Source organism: Neoarius graeffei, chromosome 17, assembly GCF_027579695.1.
Source record: "Neoarius graeffei isolate fNeoGra1 chromosome 17, fNeoGra1.pri, whole genome shotgun sequence".
NCBI classification, from domain to species: Eukaryota; Metazoa; Chordata; class Actinopteri; order Siluriformes; family Ariidae; genus Neoarius; species Neoarius graeffei.
Genome location: NC_083585.1, coordinates 18,753,504 through 18,773,636, shown reverse-complemented (window position 1 = coordinate 18,773,636; position 20,133 = coordinate 18,753,504). Strand labels below are relative to the sequence as shown.

The window sequence follows — 20,133 nt, the reverse complement described above, 5'->3', positions numbered from 1 at the left end:
TCATGTTCACACCACATCTATGGTTTAGCTTTGGGTTGAATAAATACAATGTGTGTTTGTTCTCATCTGCTTCCTGTGTGAAACAGGGCTTACACTACAGGCAGAAATGAAGATTCAGCTATTTATTTGCCCTTTTTTGGACACTCATTACTGGAATGAATTATGGGTTGATGTATGAAATTTACAATGCAGTATATACAGTACCAGTCAAAAGTTTGGACACCCCTACTCTATTCATTCAAAGGGTTGTGTGTATTTTGACTATTTTCTACATTGTAGAACAATACTGAAGACATCAAAACGATGAAATATATGGAACACATATGGGATTATCTGGTAAATGTTTAAAAATGTTTTGTATTTTAGATTCTTCAGACTATCCAGTGTTTACCTTGATGACGCTTTGATGACACGATTGTCATTATCTTAACCAGCTTCATGCATGAGGTCGTCACCTGGAATGCTTTTCAATTAACAGGAGTGCCTCGTCAAAAATTAATTAGTGCAATTTCTCCCTTCTTAATGCGTTTGAGATCAAACAGTAAATATTAATAATAAACATACAGTAAATATTCCTATGCCATCCACAACTGTACTAATCCATATTATGTCAAGACGCGCTCAACTAAGTAAAGAGAAACGACATCCATCATTACTTTAAGACATGAAGTGACTTTTAATTCATAAAAATAAAGAAAAGCATTGAATTAGAAAGGTGTGTCCAAATATATTTTGACTGGTACTGTATTATTTGATTTATTACATATTAATATTGCATTGAAATGCAAATTAAAGCAATATATTAAAGCTAGACGGCCTTTCGATTTCATAAAAATCGGTGAAATTTAGTTCCCTCTTAAATGTGGTCATTGTGATATACGTTTATTTCTTTAATATCTCACAAAATTAAATTTAAGGGGATTAAAGCAAATAATGTACATGAAATCGCTCGCTTCGCACAGTCAAGCAGACAGAGGAAGTCCGTGTGTGTGTGCGCATGTGCAGGTTTACCTTTGAGCGTGCACTGACAGTTCCATCATTCTGTCGCTAAACGAACAGCTGATCACACCGAGGTGCTCGCTGAGCGCCGATATTTATTAGTTTGGTCTTGCGTTTCCTTTCCTTCGTATATAACATAACGTCTTTTCTTCTCGCTTTCCATTTCAAATTTTTCTCCCCTGTTTCAAATTTGTATTCCACAATGCCTTGCGTGAACGGGGAAAGCCCACCACGTGATGCATGATGTAGTATCTTGAATCGGGTCATGGTGAAGCAGGAAAAAACAGCGGAGAATTTAGGGCCATGTGGCCTTAAATTCATTAATTGTTCTATTTAAAAAATTAAAATAAAATTGGAGGTCTGTGATTCGAATTCAGTAGTTTTTGGTCCACTAAACAAAACTAATTGGGTGTCGGGGAAAATTCTTTTTATGACCTACACTTGAAAAATCTGAAAGGCCGTCTAGCTTTAATAAACTTCACTCATTTTTGTTTGTGTAGCGCTTTTAACAATAGACATTGCACAAATCAGCTTTAAAGAAATACGGATATAGCTTTCCATCACTAATGAGCAAATCAGAGGTGATAGTAAAGAAAACTAAACAACAATAATAATAATAATAATAATAATATACTTTAATCTACTCGAGTCTGAATTGTTCTTTTCTCCTTTTTTTTTCACTTTTCAGGGTAACCAGAATTTAAAGAACTGTGGGAAAGAAATCCTAGAAAGAAACAAATCTGTTCAGGAAAATCTACAGTAAAATTTTAGCGTAGTAAATGTCAGAATGTCATGATGTGAAGGGTTTTCCCAGGCTGCCACACAGACATATACTGTACAAGTAGTGCAGGAGGGTCGGAGGAGATCATGTAATCTGGTGTTAAATGAAAATGTCTTAGTCCATTAGTACATTAGACAAGCACTCGAAACCTCACTCTAAACTTCTCTCTCTGACTCAACTTTCTTTTCCAAGTTGTGCTTTATCTTAAAGAAATACACTAGCAATGGGACCAGACAAGAGTTTCAGTTAAGCTTCAGAAATCTCATTTCTATGGACACCCCTGTGGAGGCACCTCCAAATATTTGGCTGCGAGTGTGTCTTATTAGCATGCTGCTCAAGAAGCAGCAGCAAAAGCGTGAGGAGTATAAGAGTGAAACAAACAGGCTTTGGATCCCATCCACTTTCTTCCTGCCAGGCCACAGAGCCATGCATCCAAGTTTCCTACATCTACAGAGCGATCCCAGAGTGTTAATAAGGAAAGTTCTCAGGACTGTGTTGCACCAGATGCTCATTAGGTTGAAATGAGTCAAGTGAGTCCAACTGTGACCTGAGCTCTCATCTGACCAGGCCGAACTCGCCGAACGCTGCTCTCTTTATGGTGCTTTGAAGCTCACATTTGACACAAAAATGACTCTCAGTAATGACCTGGTCTCAAAGCGAAGCAGGGATTCACAGATCTACGTCTGGTGAGAAATGAAAGAAAGAGTGACCAAACAGTGCTACAGGGACAGTGACTCAGACAGCTAGAACAGTGCCAGAGCTTCTGGACATCATGAGCAAGGTCAGTATTGGAAGGACTCCAATGCGAAACTCCTACAATGGCTCGATGCGCCTCGTGAGTTTGAAGAACTCTCATAACAGAGAGAAAATGTTCTTTCTCTGTCGGGTAGACGTTCACAGCTTTATTAAAAAGTATAAGTAATACCCAAACACCAAACTAACAGATGAACAGTTGCTTGCTGTGACTCAGCATGCATCATAGTGCAAGTGGCCAAAGGGTGAGTGAGAAAAAAAAAGGCGATTTCTCACTGCATTCATGTACTTGGTGCTTTAACAGCTCTGAGTCAGCCGTTAATGTTGTGCGTCAGAGAGAGGGATGGATGGACGGACGGACGGACAGACGGATGGATGGATGGATGGGGTTTGCAAGATGAGGAGGAACTCACCTGGCGTGGCGGAGGGTTCTGAGGATGTGCGGAAGTTCAGTGAGCCAGGCTGCGACTTGCCCTGCTGGTTTTCGGCCACCACCGTCACGTCATACTCGGTGTTCCAGTCCAGGCCACTGAGGACGACGTGAGGAGTTGTGCTTGAGACACGGAGCTCATCTTTCCAGGTCAAATCCTCTCTCTACATTAAGCACAGTCAATGAGGGAACTGAAATTACCGACGCAAATCCATTTCGGATAGTTTATTAACACCGGACCTGAACCACATGAAAGCTTGAATTTTGGCATATTATTATTATTATTATATCCGGTTTTCTGTATTACCCATTTACATAAATGCATCTTTTTTGCAGTGTTGTAGTCGAGTCACTAAACCTCGAGTCCGAGTCCAGTCTCGAGTCCCTAGTATTCAAGTCCAAGTCATTAAAGAAAATTTCGAGTCGAGTCCGACACTCCAACCGCACCATTTGACGGTGGCTGTTTCAGCGCCATTAACATTAGCTTGTTCCTGAACATGACGTATGAACAGGTGAATGTGCTTCTCTTTGTCAGGGAGTGTGAAGTATTCTGTCAGAGATGGTTGGGAGACGGATGTAAGTGCAGAAGATGTGTTTATTAATACAAGTGAAGACAGGTAAACAATCCAGAACGGCAGGCAAAATTGTAAAACAGCGAAACAGGCTATCGTAGACTCGGCAGAATCAAAGACGAGAAACAGGAAATCAGGGATCAGGAACCCAAACAAGGAAATAAGGCTCGGTAATGTGTCAGCAACGCAACTCAATACTTCGCAAAGTGAGTGCGTTTTCACAAATTTTTATATCGGCATGCTGATTGCGCCTTAATCCTGTGCAGGTGCGAGTTGTTTATGGCGTGCGCTTGCACTGTCTGGAGCGCGACCGAGAGTCTATCTGATGCACGAGCCACAGCGCACAGGTGTGACACTCTTGCACGAAATTAGTAAAAAAAAATGGATGTAGATGTAAATATTTTATGCCAAATTATTATGGCATGTTAGAAAAAATAAAGAAAAATCCGAGTCCTCGTCTCCGATTTACGAGTCCAAATGCAGTTAATGCACGAGTCCGAGTCATCAGTGCTCAAGTCCAAGTCAAGTCACGAGTCCTTAAAATTAGGGCACGAGTCGGACTCAAGTACTACAAGCCTGCTTTTTTGATTTGGTTCCTTGCGGTCTCTCACTAGCTTCTCAGCTCAGTCTATCCGACTGGCATCATACACTTAACTGAAACTCCTGTTTAAACCCTGTAAATACTTACAGCTTTATACCGGATGACATATTGTGTGATAGGCGAGCCTCCATCATCCTGCTTGATCCACTTGACTTTTAGTGCGTTGCCTTTGGACTGTAGGGACCCCTCCAATTTAGGAGGATTGGGCTCCCCTGGAAAAACACACCAATCACAGTAGTGAGTGCACACACTGCCAAGACCTCATTTTTTGTAATGACTCTTTTATGGGAATCATTGTGTATTTTGTAGGGGGGAAAAAAGAAAAACTAGCACACTAAATGATAAACAGTAATATTATTTTCTCAGCATATGTTTCTGATGATGATTTTGAGATGACTTTATTGCTAAATCACGAATGTGTACGAAACTTTTACTGCGCTCAATACAGTCGAAGCTATAAAGTGCACTACTGTAAGAAATACAATGAACGAACGACTATTTACAAGCATCCAGAGACCTATAACTTACTGTATATGTGTGGAAGCCTGAAAACCTGAAAACAACTCCTTACACAATGAAATTTTGACATTTTCTATGATTAATGGTGGGGTCCAGAAGCCTAAGGCCAGTTTTAAAATATAATACAATAATTTTCTTTACAAATTTTATTACTGACAACAACTTCAGTGAAAATGAGAATCTTTAAACTGTTCACATGAATTTCAGTTTCTAAGGCCCTGTCCACACAGCAACGAATTCAGGTGAATCTGATAAAATTGTTTATCGTTTCAGCCTGGCGTCCACACGGCACCGGCGTTTTGGGTGCCCCAAAACGAAATCTTTTGAGAACGGGTTCCAGAGTGAAAAAATCTGGCAACGGCGCCGTTGCGAAGTCGTCTGGATGAGTAGAACGGATTTGTTTACGATGACATCACAACCACATGACTGTCAGTGCTTCACGCCGGGTAGAAGTGTAACGAACTCGATGCGAGTTGTCAACAAATCCTATAACTTGGTTCATGAAACGCGCTTACAAAATATTTTCACTGTGAATATTTATTGTGTAATGGTGCAAAGTGAGAGAGAGAGAGAGAGAGAGAGAGAGAGAGTGAGAGAATAGCCTTAGGGCAGAGTCTTTAGTCCAAACACTGCGGAAGCAGTACCAAACCGCGCACCGCCCGTGCGCTTTCCAAAAACAAAAACAATCCCGCCAGCAAAAATAGGAAAAAAAAGGAGCGATCTCACCTCTTCAGATGTTGGTTTAAGTCCGACAATACATTCCTCAAAAAGGGCGTAGAAGAACAAAGTAATCCATCAATGTGTAGCATTCAATTTATTCCGGACCATTAAAGAATTTTGGAGGATATCAGAATGTTGGCGTACCGGCTTCCATCTACCCCCATTCATTCCTCTTTCCGCGTCTTTCGTTTTACGCTACTGATTAATAATCAAAACTTTATGTGGCTGATGCTACAGAAGAAGGGGTTTATGCGCATGCGTCTACTTCTATTGTTCTGGTGTCTCTGATGGGACCGTCTTACAGCGCACGTAGTGGTGTGGCATGTGTATTGCATCATTTTCAGCAAGCGTTGCGTTGCCATATGTACCTGATATTTTACTGATCCGTTGCCCATGTGGACGCGATATTTAAAAAAAATCTCGTTGCTGTTGTCGTGTGGATGTAGCCTTAGTATTCAGTATGTCCCCTTTTTACTTTAAAGTGCTCATCTTACGAAAATGACATCACCCCTGGGGGAAATTACACCTTATAAAACTAGACATGTTAAATAGTCTACTGTCTAAATTGTATTTTAATACGAAACCGAAAACGTGCTCTATTTAGCTGGTAAAGTTTGGCTCTTTGAGTCCGCCATTACACGAATGCGTTCCTGGTAAGTTCTTGTTAATTCAAAGGAAGTGATGTCATATGCACAAAGCTTGAAAGTTCATGGCATTTCTGGCTTCATCTGCTTTGCAAAGTGTAGCACGTTTTTAACAATTTTTTTAAAATTCCAAAACAAAATTAAAACCAAAGCACATGTTCAAGGTTGTTCAAGTGTAGCCAATTTAAAAAAAAAAGTGAAATTTTGATCCATTATAGCCCAAAGTCGACGGGACACTTACGGAATGAATGGGTTCGATTTGTACAGACAAAGAGAGGTAACTTCAAGCCGACAGGATGGTTTGGCATCTGTTCCATACATTTTGAAAAAGATACATTTGTGAGGCAAATTCACATCGAAGGATTTGAGCAACGTCTGGTACGCGAAGCAGTTCCTATGATCTGGAAACAGAAGTCAGACACACCATCCCAAAGAGCTCACTGCCGCACAGTAAGGGGCAAGCTCGTACTTAGCCTGTTGCTTGAACTTATTAGTTATCCTTAGTCTTTTATCCTTTTAAACAATAAAAGAAACGACGCATTTAGTAGCTAGAGTAACTCTGAATGTCCAGTATCACCAACTGATAGTAGTTCTGAAGTTTTGTACAAGGCTAATGTCACAGCTGCTCGCCTTGGCGCATGCAACAGACAGACTCTCGGGCGCACTGTAAATAACTCACACCTACACGGGATTAACACACAATCAGCACGCCTATATAAAGACCATGAAAGCATACTTACTTTGCGAAGTATTGAGTTGCATTGCTGACAATTTACCAAGCCTTATTTCCTTGATTGTTCTCCTGATTTCCTGTTTCCTCGTTGTTGATTCTGCCTTTGCCTGTGATAATCTGTTATAGTCCTGGGTATGACTTTAAACTGCAACAAGTGGTGAGTCTCAGGTCCGGGAGGACTTGAGTATTGGAGAAAGTGGAGTTACCCCTTAATCACCATTGCTCCCAGGTCTGCTCTGACCTGGAGTGGTAGCACCTGCCTGGGTTCCAGCTATGGGTTAAATAATACATCACCAATAAGGCGCTGACAGCAGGGTGCTTTTCGGTGCAATGTGGCAGATGAACCCAACAGGGTCAATGGTGCACCATCAGATGGCATGCGGAAGAGCCACTCAAATGGCCAACAGAGGGCATCACTCAGCAAGTCAGTCGTCACTGCGGGGCAACTTCCATACCCAACAGGTCTGTGGCACTTTTGTGCACCACTTGGCATCAGGTCTGGAGGTCCAAGGAGACAACACGATGGGGGCATGACATCGCTTGTCTTACCAAACTGCGCAAGGTGCTTTGTTAGGAGAGGAGAATAGTATACAACAGCTGACGAGGCCAGACATTCCATGGCAGCTCGGCTGGGCCATTCGTGCCGCCACTGCAGGTGACTCTGTCGCTCTGGTGCAGGCTTCACGTCCCATCTGCATTTCTGCGCATCCTAATGAAGCAGTCATCATCGCTAGCAATGTACAGCTGACGACGATAATCTGTTTGTGCCTCGTCTGACCTACTGCCCGTTTTACCGTTTACGATTTTACCTGCTGTTCTGGATTGTTTGCTTATTTTCACTTTTATTAATAAACAACACCTTCTGTACATACATCCGACTCCAACCCATCTCTGACAGCTAAACAATGGCAATAATCACGGATTTGGCGCAAAGGAAAAAGCCATTGCAAGACTAATTTATAATCACTCTGTGATAAACTTCCCTGTGTATTTCTGAATCTTGTTGCTGCCTGTTTCTCCACTGAAACACGTGTGATGTTATACTGCATCTAAAACCATGATTTCAATACCAAATGAATGGACACGCCATCCTCTTATTTCTCTCAAATAACTCATCGTTTTTTGTATTTACAGACTGAAAGAGATTCTCTCACAACATGAGCAAAATGTACCGCGTTCAATTCATACTGTATCTTCAGGTACTATTAACACATCATATCCATCTTCCATCAAATACTGCCTGTAAACAAAATAAACTGTCTAAACAACTGCTCCTTTAGGTATTTCATCTGAGTGTGCTATAGCCACTGCAGAGAATATTACAGAGTCAGTGTGGATACAACAGAAGGCAATGGCGCATGTGATGTCACACATGCAGTGCCGCTGACCTGTGCATCGCTGCACTCTAATAATGGCGGAAAAGCCATTTTTGGAACAGAATTCAGACGCAAAGCATTTCTTTTTCGAACCAATTTTTATTTATCGGTGAGCTTTACAACCTATTTAAGCAGATCACACACAGAAAACCCGGGATTTTATGATGTAATTTTCGTTAGACTAGCACTTTAATGACAGGGTGCACTCAAGCTGGAGTGGACTCCACAAGTTTCGCAAATCCTTATGATCCATTTGATCCATTATACAGTGGTGCTTGAAAGTTTGTGAACCCTTTAGAATTTTATATATTTCTGCATAAATATAAGCTAAAAATATCATCAAATTTTCACACAAGTCCTAAAAGTAGATAAAGAGAACCCACTTAAATAAATGAGACAAAAGTAATATACTTGGTCATTTATTTATTGAGGAAAATGATCCAATATTGCATATCTGTGAGTGACAAAAGTATGTGAACCTTTGCTTTCAGTATCTGGTGTGACCCCCTTGTGCAGCAATAACTGCAATTAAAAGTTTCCGGTAACTGTTGATCAGTCCTTCACACCGGCTTGGAGGAATTTTAGCCCATTCCTCCATACAGAATCAAATCAAATCAAATCAAGTTTATTTGTACAGCGCTTTTAACAATAAACATTGTCGCAAAGCAGCTTTACAGAATTTGAACGACTTAAAACATGAGCTAATTTTATCCCTAATCTATCCCCAATGAGCAAGCCTGTGGCGACGGTGGCAAGGAAAAACTCCCTCAGACGACATGAGGAAGAAACCTCGAGAGGAACCAGACTCAAAAGGGAACCCATCCTCATTTGGGCAACAACAGACAGCCTGACTATAATATTAACAGTTTTAACAGGTATAACCCTCAACTGTCCTCATGGGGCCGTCCTTCACAGGAGTGGGGCGATAAAACTCCGACCAGACACAGGGCACCAGGATGGATCAAGCAGGTCCGAGGGGCAGAAGAGGCCAGCATCTCAATCCCAGGATCAACATGTAACTCAGAGGGACAGATGGGGGGGGGGGGAGAAAACACGTTGTTAGGTATGCCCTAAAAATGACAAGTATTAAATCTGTGTGGTAGGCTCGCAGAGACGAGAGTCTTTACATCAGGCATGACGCACAATGGCATGTTAATATGGTAAAAAATATATCATGACCTGCTCTGGCTGGATGCTTGATTGGGTGATGGGAGCACACTCCTCAGCAATGATGAGATGCAGATGGGACCCTTAGGCCTGGCCAAGACAATTCAGTTACATTTCACCGGGTCTGGGACATGCGACAGAATGTCTGACGGCCGATTCCCTGCAGGCTACGATAGCCAGTCGAGGTCCCCACCGTCTCCACCAAAAGATTTCCTGTTGACTCCATGTAACTCAGAGGGACAGATTTGGGGTGGGGGGGGGGGAGAGAAAGAAAACACAGGTGGTTAGGTATGCCCAATGTCACCTGAATAAGTAGGAACAGTATACATATTGCACCGAGTACAAGCAGGGACTCCGGCAACTAACTATGACAGCATAACTAAAAGGAGAGAGCCAGAAGGTAACACAGGCATGAGGGAGCCCCGGGACATAAAGCAGCCAGCCACTGCACCGTCAACAAACTCGAGTGAGCAAGCGAGTGGGGACTGACAGCATCCATACATCCCAGTTTACCAAAACACTCCATGTCTGAGGACCCTCCAGATCTACTCCTTTACCTCATAAACACCATTAACAAAAGGCTTGACTAAACAGATATGTTTTCAGCCTAGACTTAAATGCTGAGACTGTGTCTGATTCCCGAACATTACTTGGAAGGCTGTTCCATAACAGTGGGGCTTTGTAAGAAAAGGCTCTGCCCCCTGATGTAGCCTTCACTATACGAGGTACCAGCAGATAGCCTGCACCTTTTGATCTAAGTAGGCGTGGCGGGTCATAGAGGAGCAGAAGTTCAAACAGAACAGCTTCAACTCTGGGATGTTGGTGGGTTTCCTCACATGAACTGCTCACTTCAGGTCCTTCCACAACATTTCGATTGTATTAAGGTCAGGACTTTGACTTGGCCATTCCAAAACATTAACTTTATTCTTCTTTCACCATTCCTTGGTACAACGACTTGTGTGCTTAGGGTCGTTGTCTTGCTGCATGACCCACCTTCTCTTGAGATTCAGTTCATGGACAGATGTCCTGACATTTTCCTTTAAAATTCGCTGGTATAATTCAGAATTCATTGTTCCATCAATGATGGCAAGCTGTCCTGGCCCAGATGCAGCAAAACAGGCCTGAACCATGATGATACCACCACCATGTTTCACAGATGGGATAAGGTTCTTATGCTGGAATGCAGTGTTTTCCTTTCTCCAAACATAATGCTTCTCATTTAAACCAAAAAGTTATATTTTGGTCTCATCCCTCCATAAAACATTTTTCCAAAAGCCTTCTGGCTTGTCCACATGATCTTTAGCAAACTGCAGATGAGCAGCAATGCTCTTTTTGGAGAGCAGTGGCTTTGTCCTTGCAACCCTGCCATGCACACCATTGTTGTTCAGTGTTCTCCTGATCGTGGACTCATGAACATTAACATTAGCCAATGTGAGAGAGGCCTTCAGTTGCTTAGAAGTTACCCTGGGGTCCTTTGTGACTTCGCTGACTATTACACGCCTTGCTCTTGGAGTGATCTTTGTTGGTCGACCACTCCTGGGGAAGGTAACAATGGTCTTGAATTTCCTCCATTTGTGCACAGTCTGTCTGACTGTGGATTGGTGGAGTCCAAACTCTTTAGAGATGGTTTTGTAACCTTTTCCAGCCTGATGAGCATCAACAACGCTTTTTCTGAGGTCCTCAGAAATCTCCTTTGTTCGTGCCATGATACACTTCCACAAACATGTTTTGTGAAGATCAGACTTTGATAGATTCCTGTTTTTTAAATAAAACAGGGTGCCCACTCACACCTGATTGTCATCCCATTGATTGAAAACACCTGACTCTAATTTCACCTTCAAATTAACTGCTAATCCTAGAGGTTCACATACTTTTGCACCTCACAGATCTGTAATATTGGATCATTTTCCTCAATAAATAAATGACCAAGTATAATATTTTTGTCTCATTTGTTTAACTGGGTTCTCTTTATCTACTTTTAGGACTTGTGTGAAAATCTGATGATGTTTTAGTTCATATTTATGCAGAAATATAGAAAATTCTAAAGGGTTCACAAACTTTCAAGCACCACTGTACATCCACTGGAGTGTCGTCATGAGAAAAATCGAACCTTTTGTTCAAAACAGTTAACATGGTTAATATCACAACTTTTTTTTTTTTTTACTTTTTAATTATTTCTAGGTCCCCATTTAAATCAGAGAAATCATAGAAATAGTGCAGAATCTTGAATATGAAACATTCAAAACATAAAACATTGACTTTTTGTTTTAAATATTTCAAAATTGTAAAATCCCAGATTCTCAATGTGGTCTCAGACTTTGGGACGCCACTGTACATACAGTTGTGGTCAGAAGTTTACATACAGTGACATGAATGTCATGGCAATATTTGGGCTTTCAGTCATTTCTTTGAACTGTTCTTTTTCTGTGGCAGAATGATTGTACAGCCTACAGCTTTAATTTAAAAAAAAATTAAAACTAGAATTTGGTGCACAAGTTTTAATTTTCTTTGGGTTTTCTGAAATCAGCACAGGGTCAAAATTATACAAACAGGGTCAAAAATTTACATACAGCACACCGAATATTTCGGTGAAATATTCCATGAACAACCATGAACAAGCTTCTGGCAGAATCCTGGTTGGATATTTCACGGCTCTTCATGGTAGAATTGGTAGAGTTTTTTTCTTGACATGAACTCGACTTTTAAGCACGGTCCATACAGTATATTTTCAATAGGGTTGAAGTCAGGACTTTGTTTTAAGCTTAATGTTAGCCTGCTTTATCCTCCACAACCAGTTCTGATGCGTGTTTGGGTTCATTGTCCTGCTGTAACTCCCAAGTCAAGTTTCTGATGGTTTATGCTGAAGAATTCTGGGGTTGTCCTCCTTCTTCATTCACTTTGTGCAATGAACCAGTTCCACTGGCAGTAAAACCACCCCAGAGCATGATGATCCTACCACCACCACTGGTACAGTGTCCCTCTGTACATGGTGGTCATTGTGGCCAAACAACTCAATCTTTGTCCCATCTGACCATACAGCTTTCCTCCAGAAGGCTTTTTCTTTGTCCATGTGGTCAGCTTCAAAGTTTAGTTAAGCTTGAAGGTGTCAATTTTGGAGCAGGAGGTTATTTCTTAGATAGCAGCCTCTTAGTCCATGGTGATCTGAACTGTAGACAGTGATCCATCAGCTTCCAGTTCATGGCAGGGCTGTGCCATGGTGGTTCCCAGGTTGCTCTTGACCATCCAAACCAATTTCCTTTCAGCTGAGGGTGACAGTTTGGGTTTTCTTGAAGCAAAGTGGCTTGGCAAAGTGACTATACCTCACAATAACTTGCATACAATTGTTTGAACTGATCTTGGAATTTGCAGTTGTTTAGAAATGGCTCCAAGAGACATTCCGGAGTTGTGTATATCTGCAATCCTCTTTCTCAGATCTGCACTGAGCTCCTTGGACTTTCCCATTCTACTGTGTGTTGATCAATCCAATGAGTGCTGTAAACAAAACCTTTTTATGAAGGCACAGAGAAGCTACCAGCTGTAGTCAATCTTGATCACTAAAAGGAAGTTAAGAGACATCGGCCTTGGCAAGATAAGAGACATTTTGGAAGTTTCAGCACCTCTGAATTATTAATCTAAGTAAGCATATGTAAATTTTTGACCCTGTGTGTATAATTTTGACTCTGTGTTGATTTCAGAAAACCCAAAGAAAATTAAAACTTGTGCAACAAATTCTAGTGTTTTTTTTTTATTAAAGCTGTATGCTGTATAATCATTCTGCCACAGAAAAAGAACAGTTCAAATAAATTACTGAAAGCCCAAATACTGCCATGACATTCATATCCAAGATGGCATTCATGCCACTGTATGTAAACTTCTGGACCACAACTGTAGGTCACAAAAATTAAAACTTTCCTGAAGTTAAATTTGTTTTTCTTTTGCATGTATCTCAAGCACAAGTCATGTGTTAGGATTGTAAATTCTGGTGATGCCCAAAAGTGAAAAATCACATTTAAAGATTACATTCTGACTCAGATATTTTCACAGCCATCTGAGGATCTGATTACAAACTGGATTGATTAGGGTCATGCCTGTTTCTATAGAACACGTAGCTCTCAAAATGTGATATTCAACTGCGTGAAATAACTTTTAGCTAACAAGGTTTAAGACATCTTCAGGCAGAGGGACTGTTTTTACCACTGCAGGAAACACTTTTAGTGCTGTTTCACAATCAGGGTAAACTTTACTTTTCGGGTTCACAATAGTCCAAAAGTCAAACCTCAGATTTTTTGTTTCTTTCCTGCCAAAAATGACCTTTTGAGATGGAAATGAACTGCGCAGAATTTCAGAGCTACAGGTCGTATACTGGGTGTGTAATGAGAAGACGGTGTATAGTGTATTTCTAAAACTGACCACCTTTCTTATAGTCCACAAGAGGAAGATATACAAAGTGGAAAACTGATGAAATGGATGTGATGTACGTCAAGTACAGATTTTCAACTACTGTGTAGCGATGTGTGTACACGGTGGTAACTGAGGGTGTTTTCACACTTGGTCCCTTTCAGCCATCTAACCGAACTCAGATCGATGACTCAGCATTTTTTGCGCATATGTGAACACTCCAACCGTACCCAGACCCCTTTAAAGCGAACCGAACTGAGGCCACCTCAGGAGGTGGTCTCAGTACGGTTCGCTAAAAATCAACGGTACGGTTCGCCTAATCTGCGCATTGTGAACAAAAAGCGCACCGGGTTCACTTTGCCTTTTTCACTGTAGTTTAACCTTCTTCGTTTGCCGTAGTTGGTCACGTGACTGTAGCAGGGAAACTCAACTTCCTTTTGCAACTTACCACAGTCGCTTTACAGTTCTCTGAACTTACTGACTGATGAGTCGGCCACAATAATAGAACTATATTTTATGTATATAAAATTTATTTTCCTTAATCCGCACTATTTTGATCAAAGAATACAGCAGGGCAAGCATGGCAGCAGACATTCTGATTCAAGAGAAAATTACCCAGAATTCCGTGCACTGGGGGTCTGAGGGCTCTAGAGGACCTGGTGTGAACAGAAAGAGGGCTGAGGCCCCATCAAAGCTTAACTGGACCAGAAAGAGAACCCAGTCCTCTCTGTAATAAATTCACAGTGTGAACACAAAAAGAACTGAGTTCTTTTCCTGTTGGTCCACTTTTTGGTCCACTTAAAGAGGACTGAGTCTGGTTCCTTTAAAGGGGACCAAGTGTGAAAACACCCTGAAATAACAACAATAACAAACCAAACCACCACCCATACTGTTCCATGTATCCTATAAAGGACAACTGAAGACAAGCACACACGTGTACTTTTCAAAGCCAAGTATACTCAACAGTTAACAGTAAACATTCTTTGGTGGGGGGAAAAAAAACCCCACACCTCCACTTAACCACTTGTTTCAGCTCCACTTGTATAGATGTCAAGGAGACATGTTGCATTGTGTGTAATGGCGAGAAAGCAGCATAACCTCTCCTTCACGGACCATCATTCATAATCCATTAGAGATTAATGACCCATGGATGCTAATTTGATTCCCTACATTGGTTGGACATTACGAAATGACATTCAGCAACATTAACGGGGACTTCGTGTGTAAAGACTGTGCGTGAACAGACAGCATTGAAAAATGAAGGCCTTTAAGCCACATTAGCACAGTGATTCGCTACGCTTGTTAAGAAAGAAAGAAAGAAAGAAAGAAAGAAAGAAAGAAAGAAAGAAAGAAAGAAAGAACATCTCACTTAACACAGTTAAACCATGCTGCTTTAGGTGAAGCTATTCTGATGACATGCATTTTTAGAAGTATTTCCTGTTTACCAGAGAATCCCTGGTGTTGAGTAAATAAATACCTGCAGTGCTGAATTAATTATTACAGCATTAACAGTCCCAGTGTGAATGAACGCCTACACTATTTATACATCTCCAGCTGGACTTACATAAATGCCGCCGCGTGTTATTTAAATGCCGTGGCTGTTAATTTAACACTTGGGAATTTGCCGTGCAAATGAAAGACTTCTGAAAATGAAGTGTGTGTTTATTCAAGACTTCGCTCTTCTTTCAAAACTTTGCTGTCTATGCTGAAGAAACTGAGATGAAGCTATGAACAAAAGACATCACGATTCTATCCACCTGTCATACAAATGTACAGTAGCTTTTGGGTCTTTAATTAAAACTTGTTTTTCTGTGGTAATGCATTCGGAATATATGACAGACCAAACACACTGCATGCCACATTTGCATTTCCTCTCTACTTAAAAAGGTAAAGACGTAGACTATGGGCAAAAAAACAATAACCGATGAAGAAACAATGCTGAGGTTTATAATGACTATCACAGTTATAAACATCAAACAAAATCAATATTGCAAAAGTAATAGTGAAATGAACCCTGCTATTTCTGTATCTAGGAAGTACAGTAAATGAACCACTGTAACCAAACATTTGTGGGTACATAAAACTTTAATGAAATACTTTTGTCTTTTGGCTCTCGCTATGAATACAGGCCCCGATTTACTAGGAATAAACATCTAGGAGTAAATAGTACTAAGGCATGTGCAACCTGAAAAACGGATCATGCAGCTTGCAGGAGTTTTACAAAAAAAAAAACTCCATGAATGACATCACATCCAAAGTACATTCATGAGCGTATTCTTGGCATGTAATGTTACTGCCTTATCGTGCGACGATAAATCGCAATTTGAATTTATGATGATTTAAAGTGATGAAATAAAAACGAATCGTGATTGTTATCAGGTGACGCAATCTCACAGTTTTTCCTAGTTGTAATTGCATTGTTTAGATAACAGATGGCGGAATAACATAAAAAAGCAGGAATAACATTAAATAACATTCACGATACAGTGGCACAGTGGTGTAGTAGTTAGCACTGTCGCCTCACAGCAAGAAGGTCCTGGGTTCGAGCCCCGTGGCCGGCGAGGGCCTTTCTGTGCGGAGTTTGCATGTTCTCCCCGTGTCCGCGTGGATTTCCTCCGGGTGCTCCGGTTTCCCCCACAGTCCAAAGACATGCAGGTTAGGTTAACTGGTGACTCTAAATTGAGCGTAGGTGTGAATGTGAGTGTGAATGGTTGTCTGTGTCTATGTGTCAGCCCTGTGATGACCTGGCGACTTGTCCAGGGTGTACCCCGCCTTTCGCCCGTAGTCAGCTGGGATAGGCTCCAGCTTGCCCGCGACCCTGCACAGGATAAGCGGTTACGGATAATGGATAGATGGATTCATGATACTAGGTTCACTATTTGATTGTCCCAGGATATTAAAAAAAAAAAAAAATCAATAAAGAAATTTTATTAACAAAAGATGCAATCTTTTCTTATTCTTTATCAACTAAAATATTCCTTTTGTTAAATAAAAAAACCACACCTTCTGTTTCCTTTTTTTAATCACCAATAATAATTGTTTACCTACATTTGTAAAGGTTGGAGTACAATATAAAAGCCTATTAACTAAAATAGTCCTTTTCTTAAAAAGAAAAATGTTAATAACAGTAATCAACTTTTATGAACATTTGTGAAGGCTATAGTCAGGCTTAACCATGCATTGGCCTAGTGGTTAGTGTGTCCACCTCTCGAGTGAGAGATCATGAGTTCTACTTGCGGTCGGGTCATACCAAACACCATCGTAAAAATGGTACCTGCTGCCATCTGGCAAGGCACACTGCAATACACGTGCGAGTGGGGAATCAAACTCTCACGGTTACCAGAGGACCCACCCCCTACTGTAACCCTAGCTGTATAGGCGAGAGGCTGAGGGTTATAGAAGTGGAGATCAGCACCGCCCAATGCGCCTTAAGGGCCTGGTTAGTACTGGAACAGGAGACTACCTGGGAAAACCAGGTCCTGGTATAAGAGGGACTTTGACTTTGATAGTCAGGCTTAAACAGAAAACAACTACCTCATTTTCTTCTCTTTATCTTTCAGCAGTCTGTAAAATAAGAGCTCGGATTTCTTGTTAAACCTATTTGTATAGGTTTAACACAAAACAGCTCTTTCACATTTTAGATCCGTTTGTTTCTTTTCGTAGCATTAGAGCTGTGTTACTTCTGCCTACAGTGAAGTAATGTGTATTCTCAATATTTTAGGCTATTGCAGCTGAAAAAAAAAAAAACTATTACACAGCCTGATGATAACTGTGATTCATTTTTTATTTCATCAATTCAAATGGTCATAAATTTGTATCGTGATTTATCATCGCACGACACATCATTACATGCCTAACTCCAACATTTATAAATGTGGCTGAATAATTATTGTTGGGTATTAAGAAAATGAAAAACATATTTTTATTAGAAGGAATATTTAAAGTTGACAAAGAACAGGAAAAAATGTTGAATTGTTTGGTAATAAAAGCTTTCTTTTTAATTTTTTTTTTCAAAAATATTGTGGAATAATTGCATCATGAACCCAATATCGTGCATCTAATAGAAGTGTGAATTGGGTGAATTGTTACATGCCAAATGTATTACATACATGAGTGTATGCAATATGTTAATAAAGTACATGTGAATACAAACCTTTTTAAATGATCTTTATCAGTGATGCAAAGGAATATCTAGCATGAATCCAACTTTACTGTGAGAATAAAAAGTCAGAATTTGAAGACCGTTTTTGATTTTGACAATTCCTATTACTGAAGAACAATTCTAGTGAAATTCACGACAAATCCACTGTATCAAAAAACGTGATCTTACGCTGTACTGTACTTTAGTTTGATGGATTAAAATAGCAAACAAAAATAATGTTTGTTATTTGTGTATGTTACAGAAGAAAAAAAAAATCATTCCTGAAGTGATGTTCAGGTTTAGTAAATCACATTATAGGTGCAAAATTTGCAGAGACATCAAGTATTTAGCACTTTTATGTAGAAATGCCTCAAATTGCATATTCATTAGGGCAGGTGTGCAAAAACGACAAGACGTGATATTTTATTCATGTGAAAGACGCAATCCTCCATAGCTTTTTTCCCCCAATTGTTTTCAAGTTTGCACATGTAAACCTTTAGTAAATCAAGGCCACAAAAAGTAGCAGGACTGTAAAATGTGACGTACTTGAGATGAGTTCGAAATGGGAATGAAATGTCTTGCACAATATTAAAACCTCCTGGCCTTTCCTTTCCATGTCAGGCCAAAACAGAAAGTATTATTGATTTGCAAGAGGGCTCATTTGCATGGTGGGATATCAGTACTGCGAAGACCAAAATTGAAATAACGAATAACTCTGCAAGTCTGCAAAGCTGAGCAGGATGAACAGATACCAATATGTATCATCTCTTCGGCTGCCAAAATGTTTATAGCAGCAGTAAAAAGGAGAGAGGATGTTCCTGGGTCATCTACCCGGCATTGCCTCTGGGGAATTGTTTTCGGCTCCAGAGCTTCTGAAGTACTTTTCATGGATGGAAGGACAATGTTAAATCTTTTTATCTCAGCCCCCATATTCTTCTCAGATAATACTCAAAGCAGCCAGAACACAGTGCTCGCTCAAGGAAAGTGTGTCAAAAAAAAAGGGGGGGGGGGGGGGGGGGGGCTGGATGGATTTTGTGAAGTTGACTGAGGAGTTTGAGCTCAGCTGTGAGGCACGGGGGGGAAGAGGAGGGGAGGAGGGAATGGGCCGGGGTGAATTTAACGATCTGCCATGACTAATCCTACTTGTGAGAACTGCAGAGCGAGAGTAGAGCATTTACCTTCTGTTCATCAGAGTAGACGACATCCGTGACACCATGCAAGCCACATGACAAAAGGCACACCGTGTGCACGCACATGATTGGTTGAAAGGAAATTGGAAGAAGTCACATGGAAAAAAACAAAAAAACAACACAACAATAGATGATGTGATTATGGACAAGAAATACAAAGTCAAGGTGTTAGTCAGTGAACACATTTCCACAAAGACATGAATCACTTAAAAAAAGGGAAAAAAAAGATTCTAAAAGGTATGTCGATCAAAACACTGAAAGCGAGCAGAGCTTCCTCTGACTGAACCACAATGAAATATTATTGAGTGAAGGACAAAATATTACAAGGTCTGACGGATGAAGTAAATACAACGTCTTGCAAAAGTATTCATCCCCCTTGGTGTTTGTCCTGTTTTGTGCAAGTGGTGCAAATTGTTGTTTTATTGTGACACAAACAATAATTAAGATGAAAAAAAAACAGAAATCATAGGTGCATAGGTATTCACCCCCTTTCATATGAAACCCCTAAATAAGAGCTGCTCCAACCAATTCACTTCATAAGTCACATAATTAGTTGATTAAGATCCACCTGTGTGCAATCAAAGTGTCACATGATCTGTCACATGATGTCTGTATAAATCAACCTGTTCTGGAAGGACCCTGACTCTGCAACACTACTAAACAAGCAACAAGGAGCCTCCAAACAGGTCAGAGACAAAGTTGTGGAGAAGTATAGATCAGGGTTGGGTTATAAAAAATCTCAAACTTTGAATATCCCAGGGAGCACCATTAAATCCATTATAGCAAAATGGAAAGAATATGGCACCACTACAAACCTGACAAGAGAAGGCCGCCCACCAAAACTCACAGGAGGGCATTAATCAGAGATGCAACAAGAACACCAAAGATAACACTGAAGGAGCTGCAAAGATCCACAGCGGAGATGGGAGTATCTGTCCATAGGACCACTTTAAGCCGTACACTCCACAGAGTGGGGCTTTATGGAAGAGTGGCCAGAAAAAAGTCATTGTTTAAAGAACACACGTTTAGAATTTGCCCGACAGCATGTGGCAGACTCCCCAAACACATGGAAGAAGATTCTCTGGTCAGATGAGACTAAAATTGATCTT

At 40.6% G+C, this 20,133-nt stretch overlaps 1 protein-coding gene across 4 annotated transcripts in view; it reads right to left on the bottom strand.

Annotated features, from left to right (window-relative positions):
* Positions 1–20,133, bottom strand: part of ncam1b (neural cell adhesion molecule 1b) — a 335,812-nt gene that overhangs the window by 28,868 nt on the left and 286,811 nt on the right. For all 4 annotated transcript variants that reach the window (XR_009656853.1, XM_060943809.1, XM_060943810.1 and 1 more), the window contains exons 16-17: positions 4,224–4,348; positions 2,947–3,127 (exon numbers count right to left, since the gene is read on the bottom strand). Coding sequence is in view for 3 of the 4 variants with exons in the window: in XM_060943809.1 (XP_060799792.1) it covers positions 2,947–3,127; positions 4,224–4,348 (306 nt within the window). In the remaining variant the exon portion in view is untranslated. The remainder of the gene's footprint in view (positions 1–2,946; positions 3,128–4,223; positions 4,349–20,133) is intronic.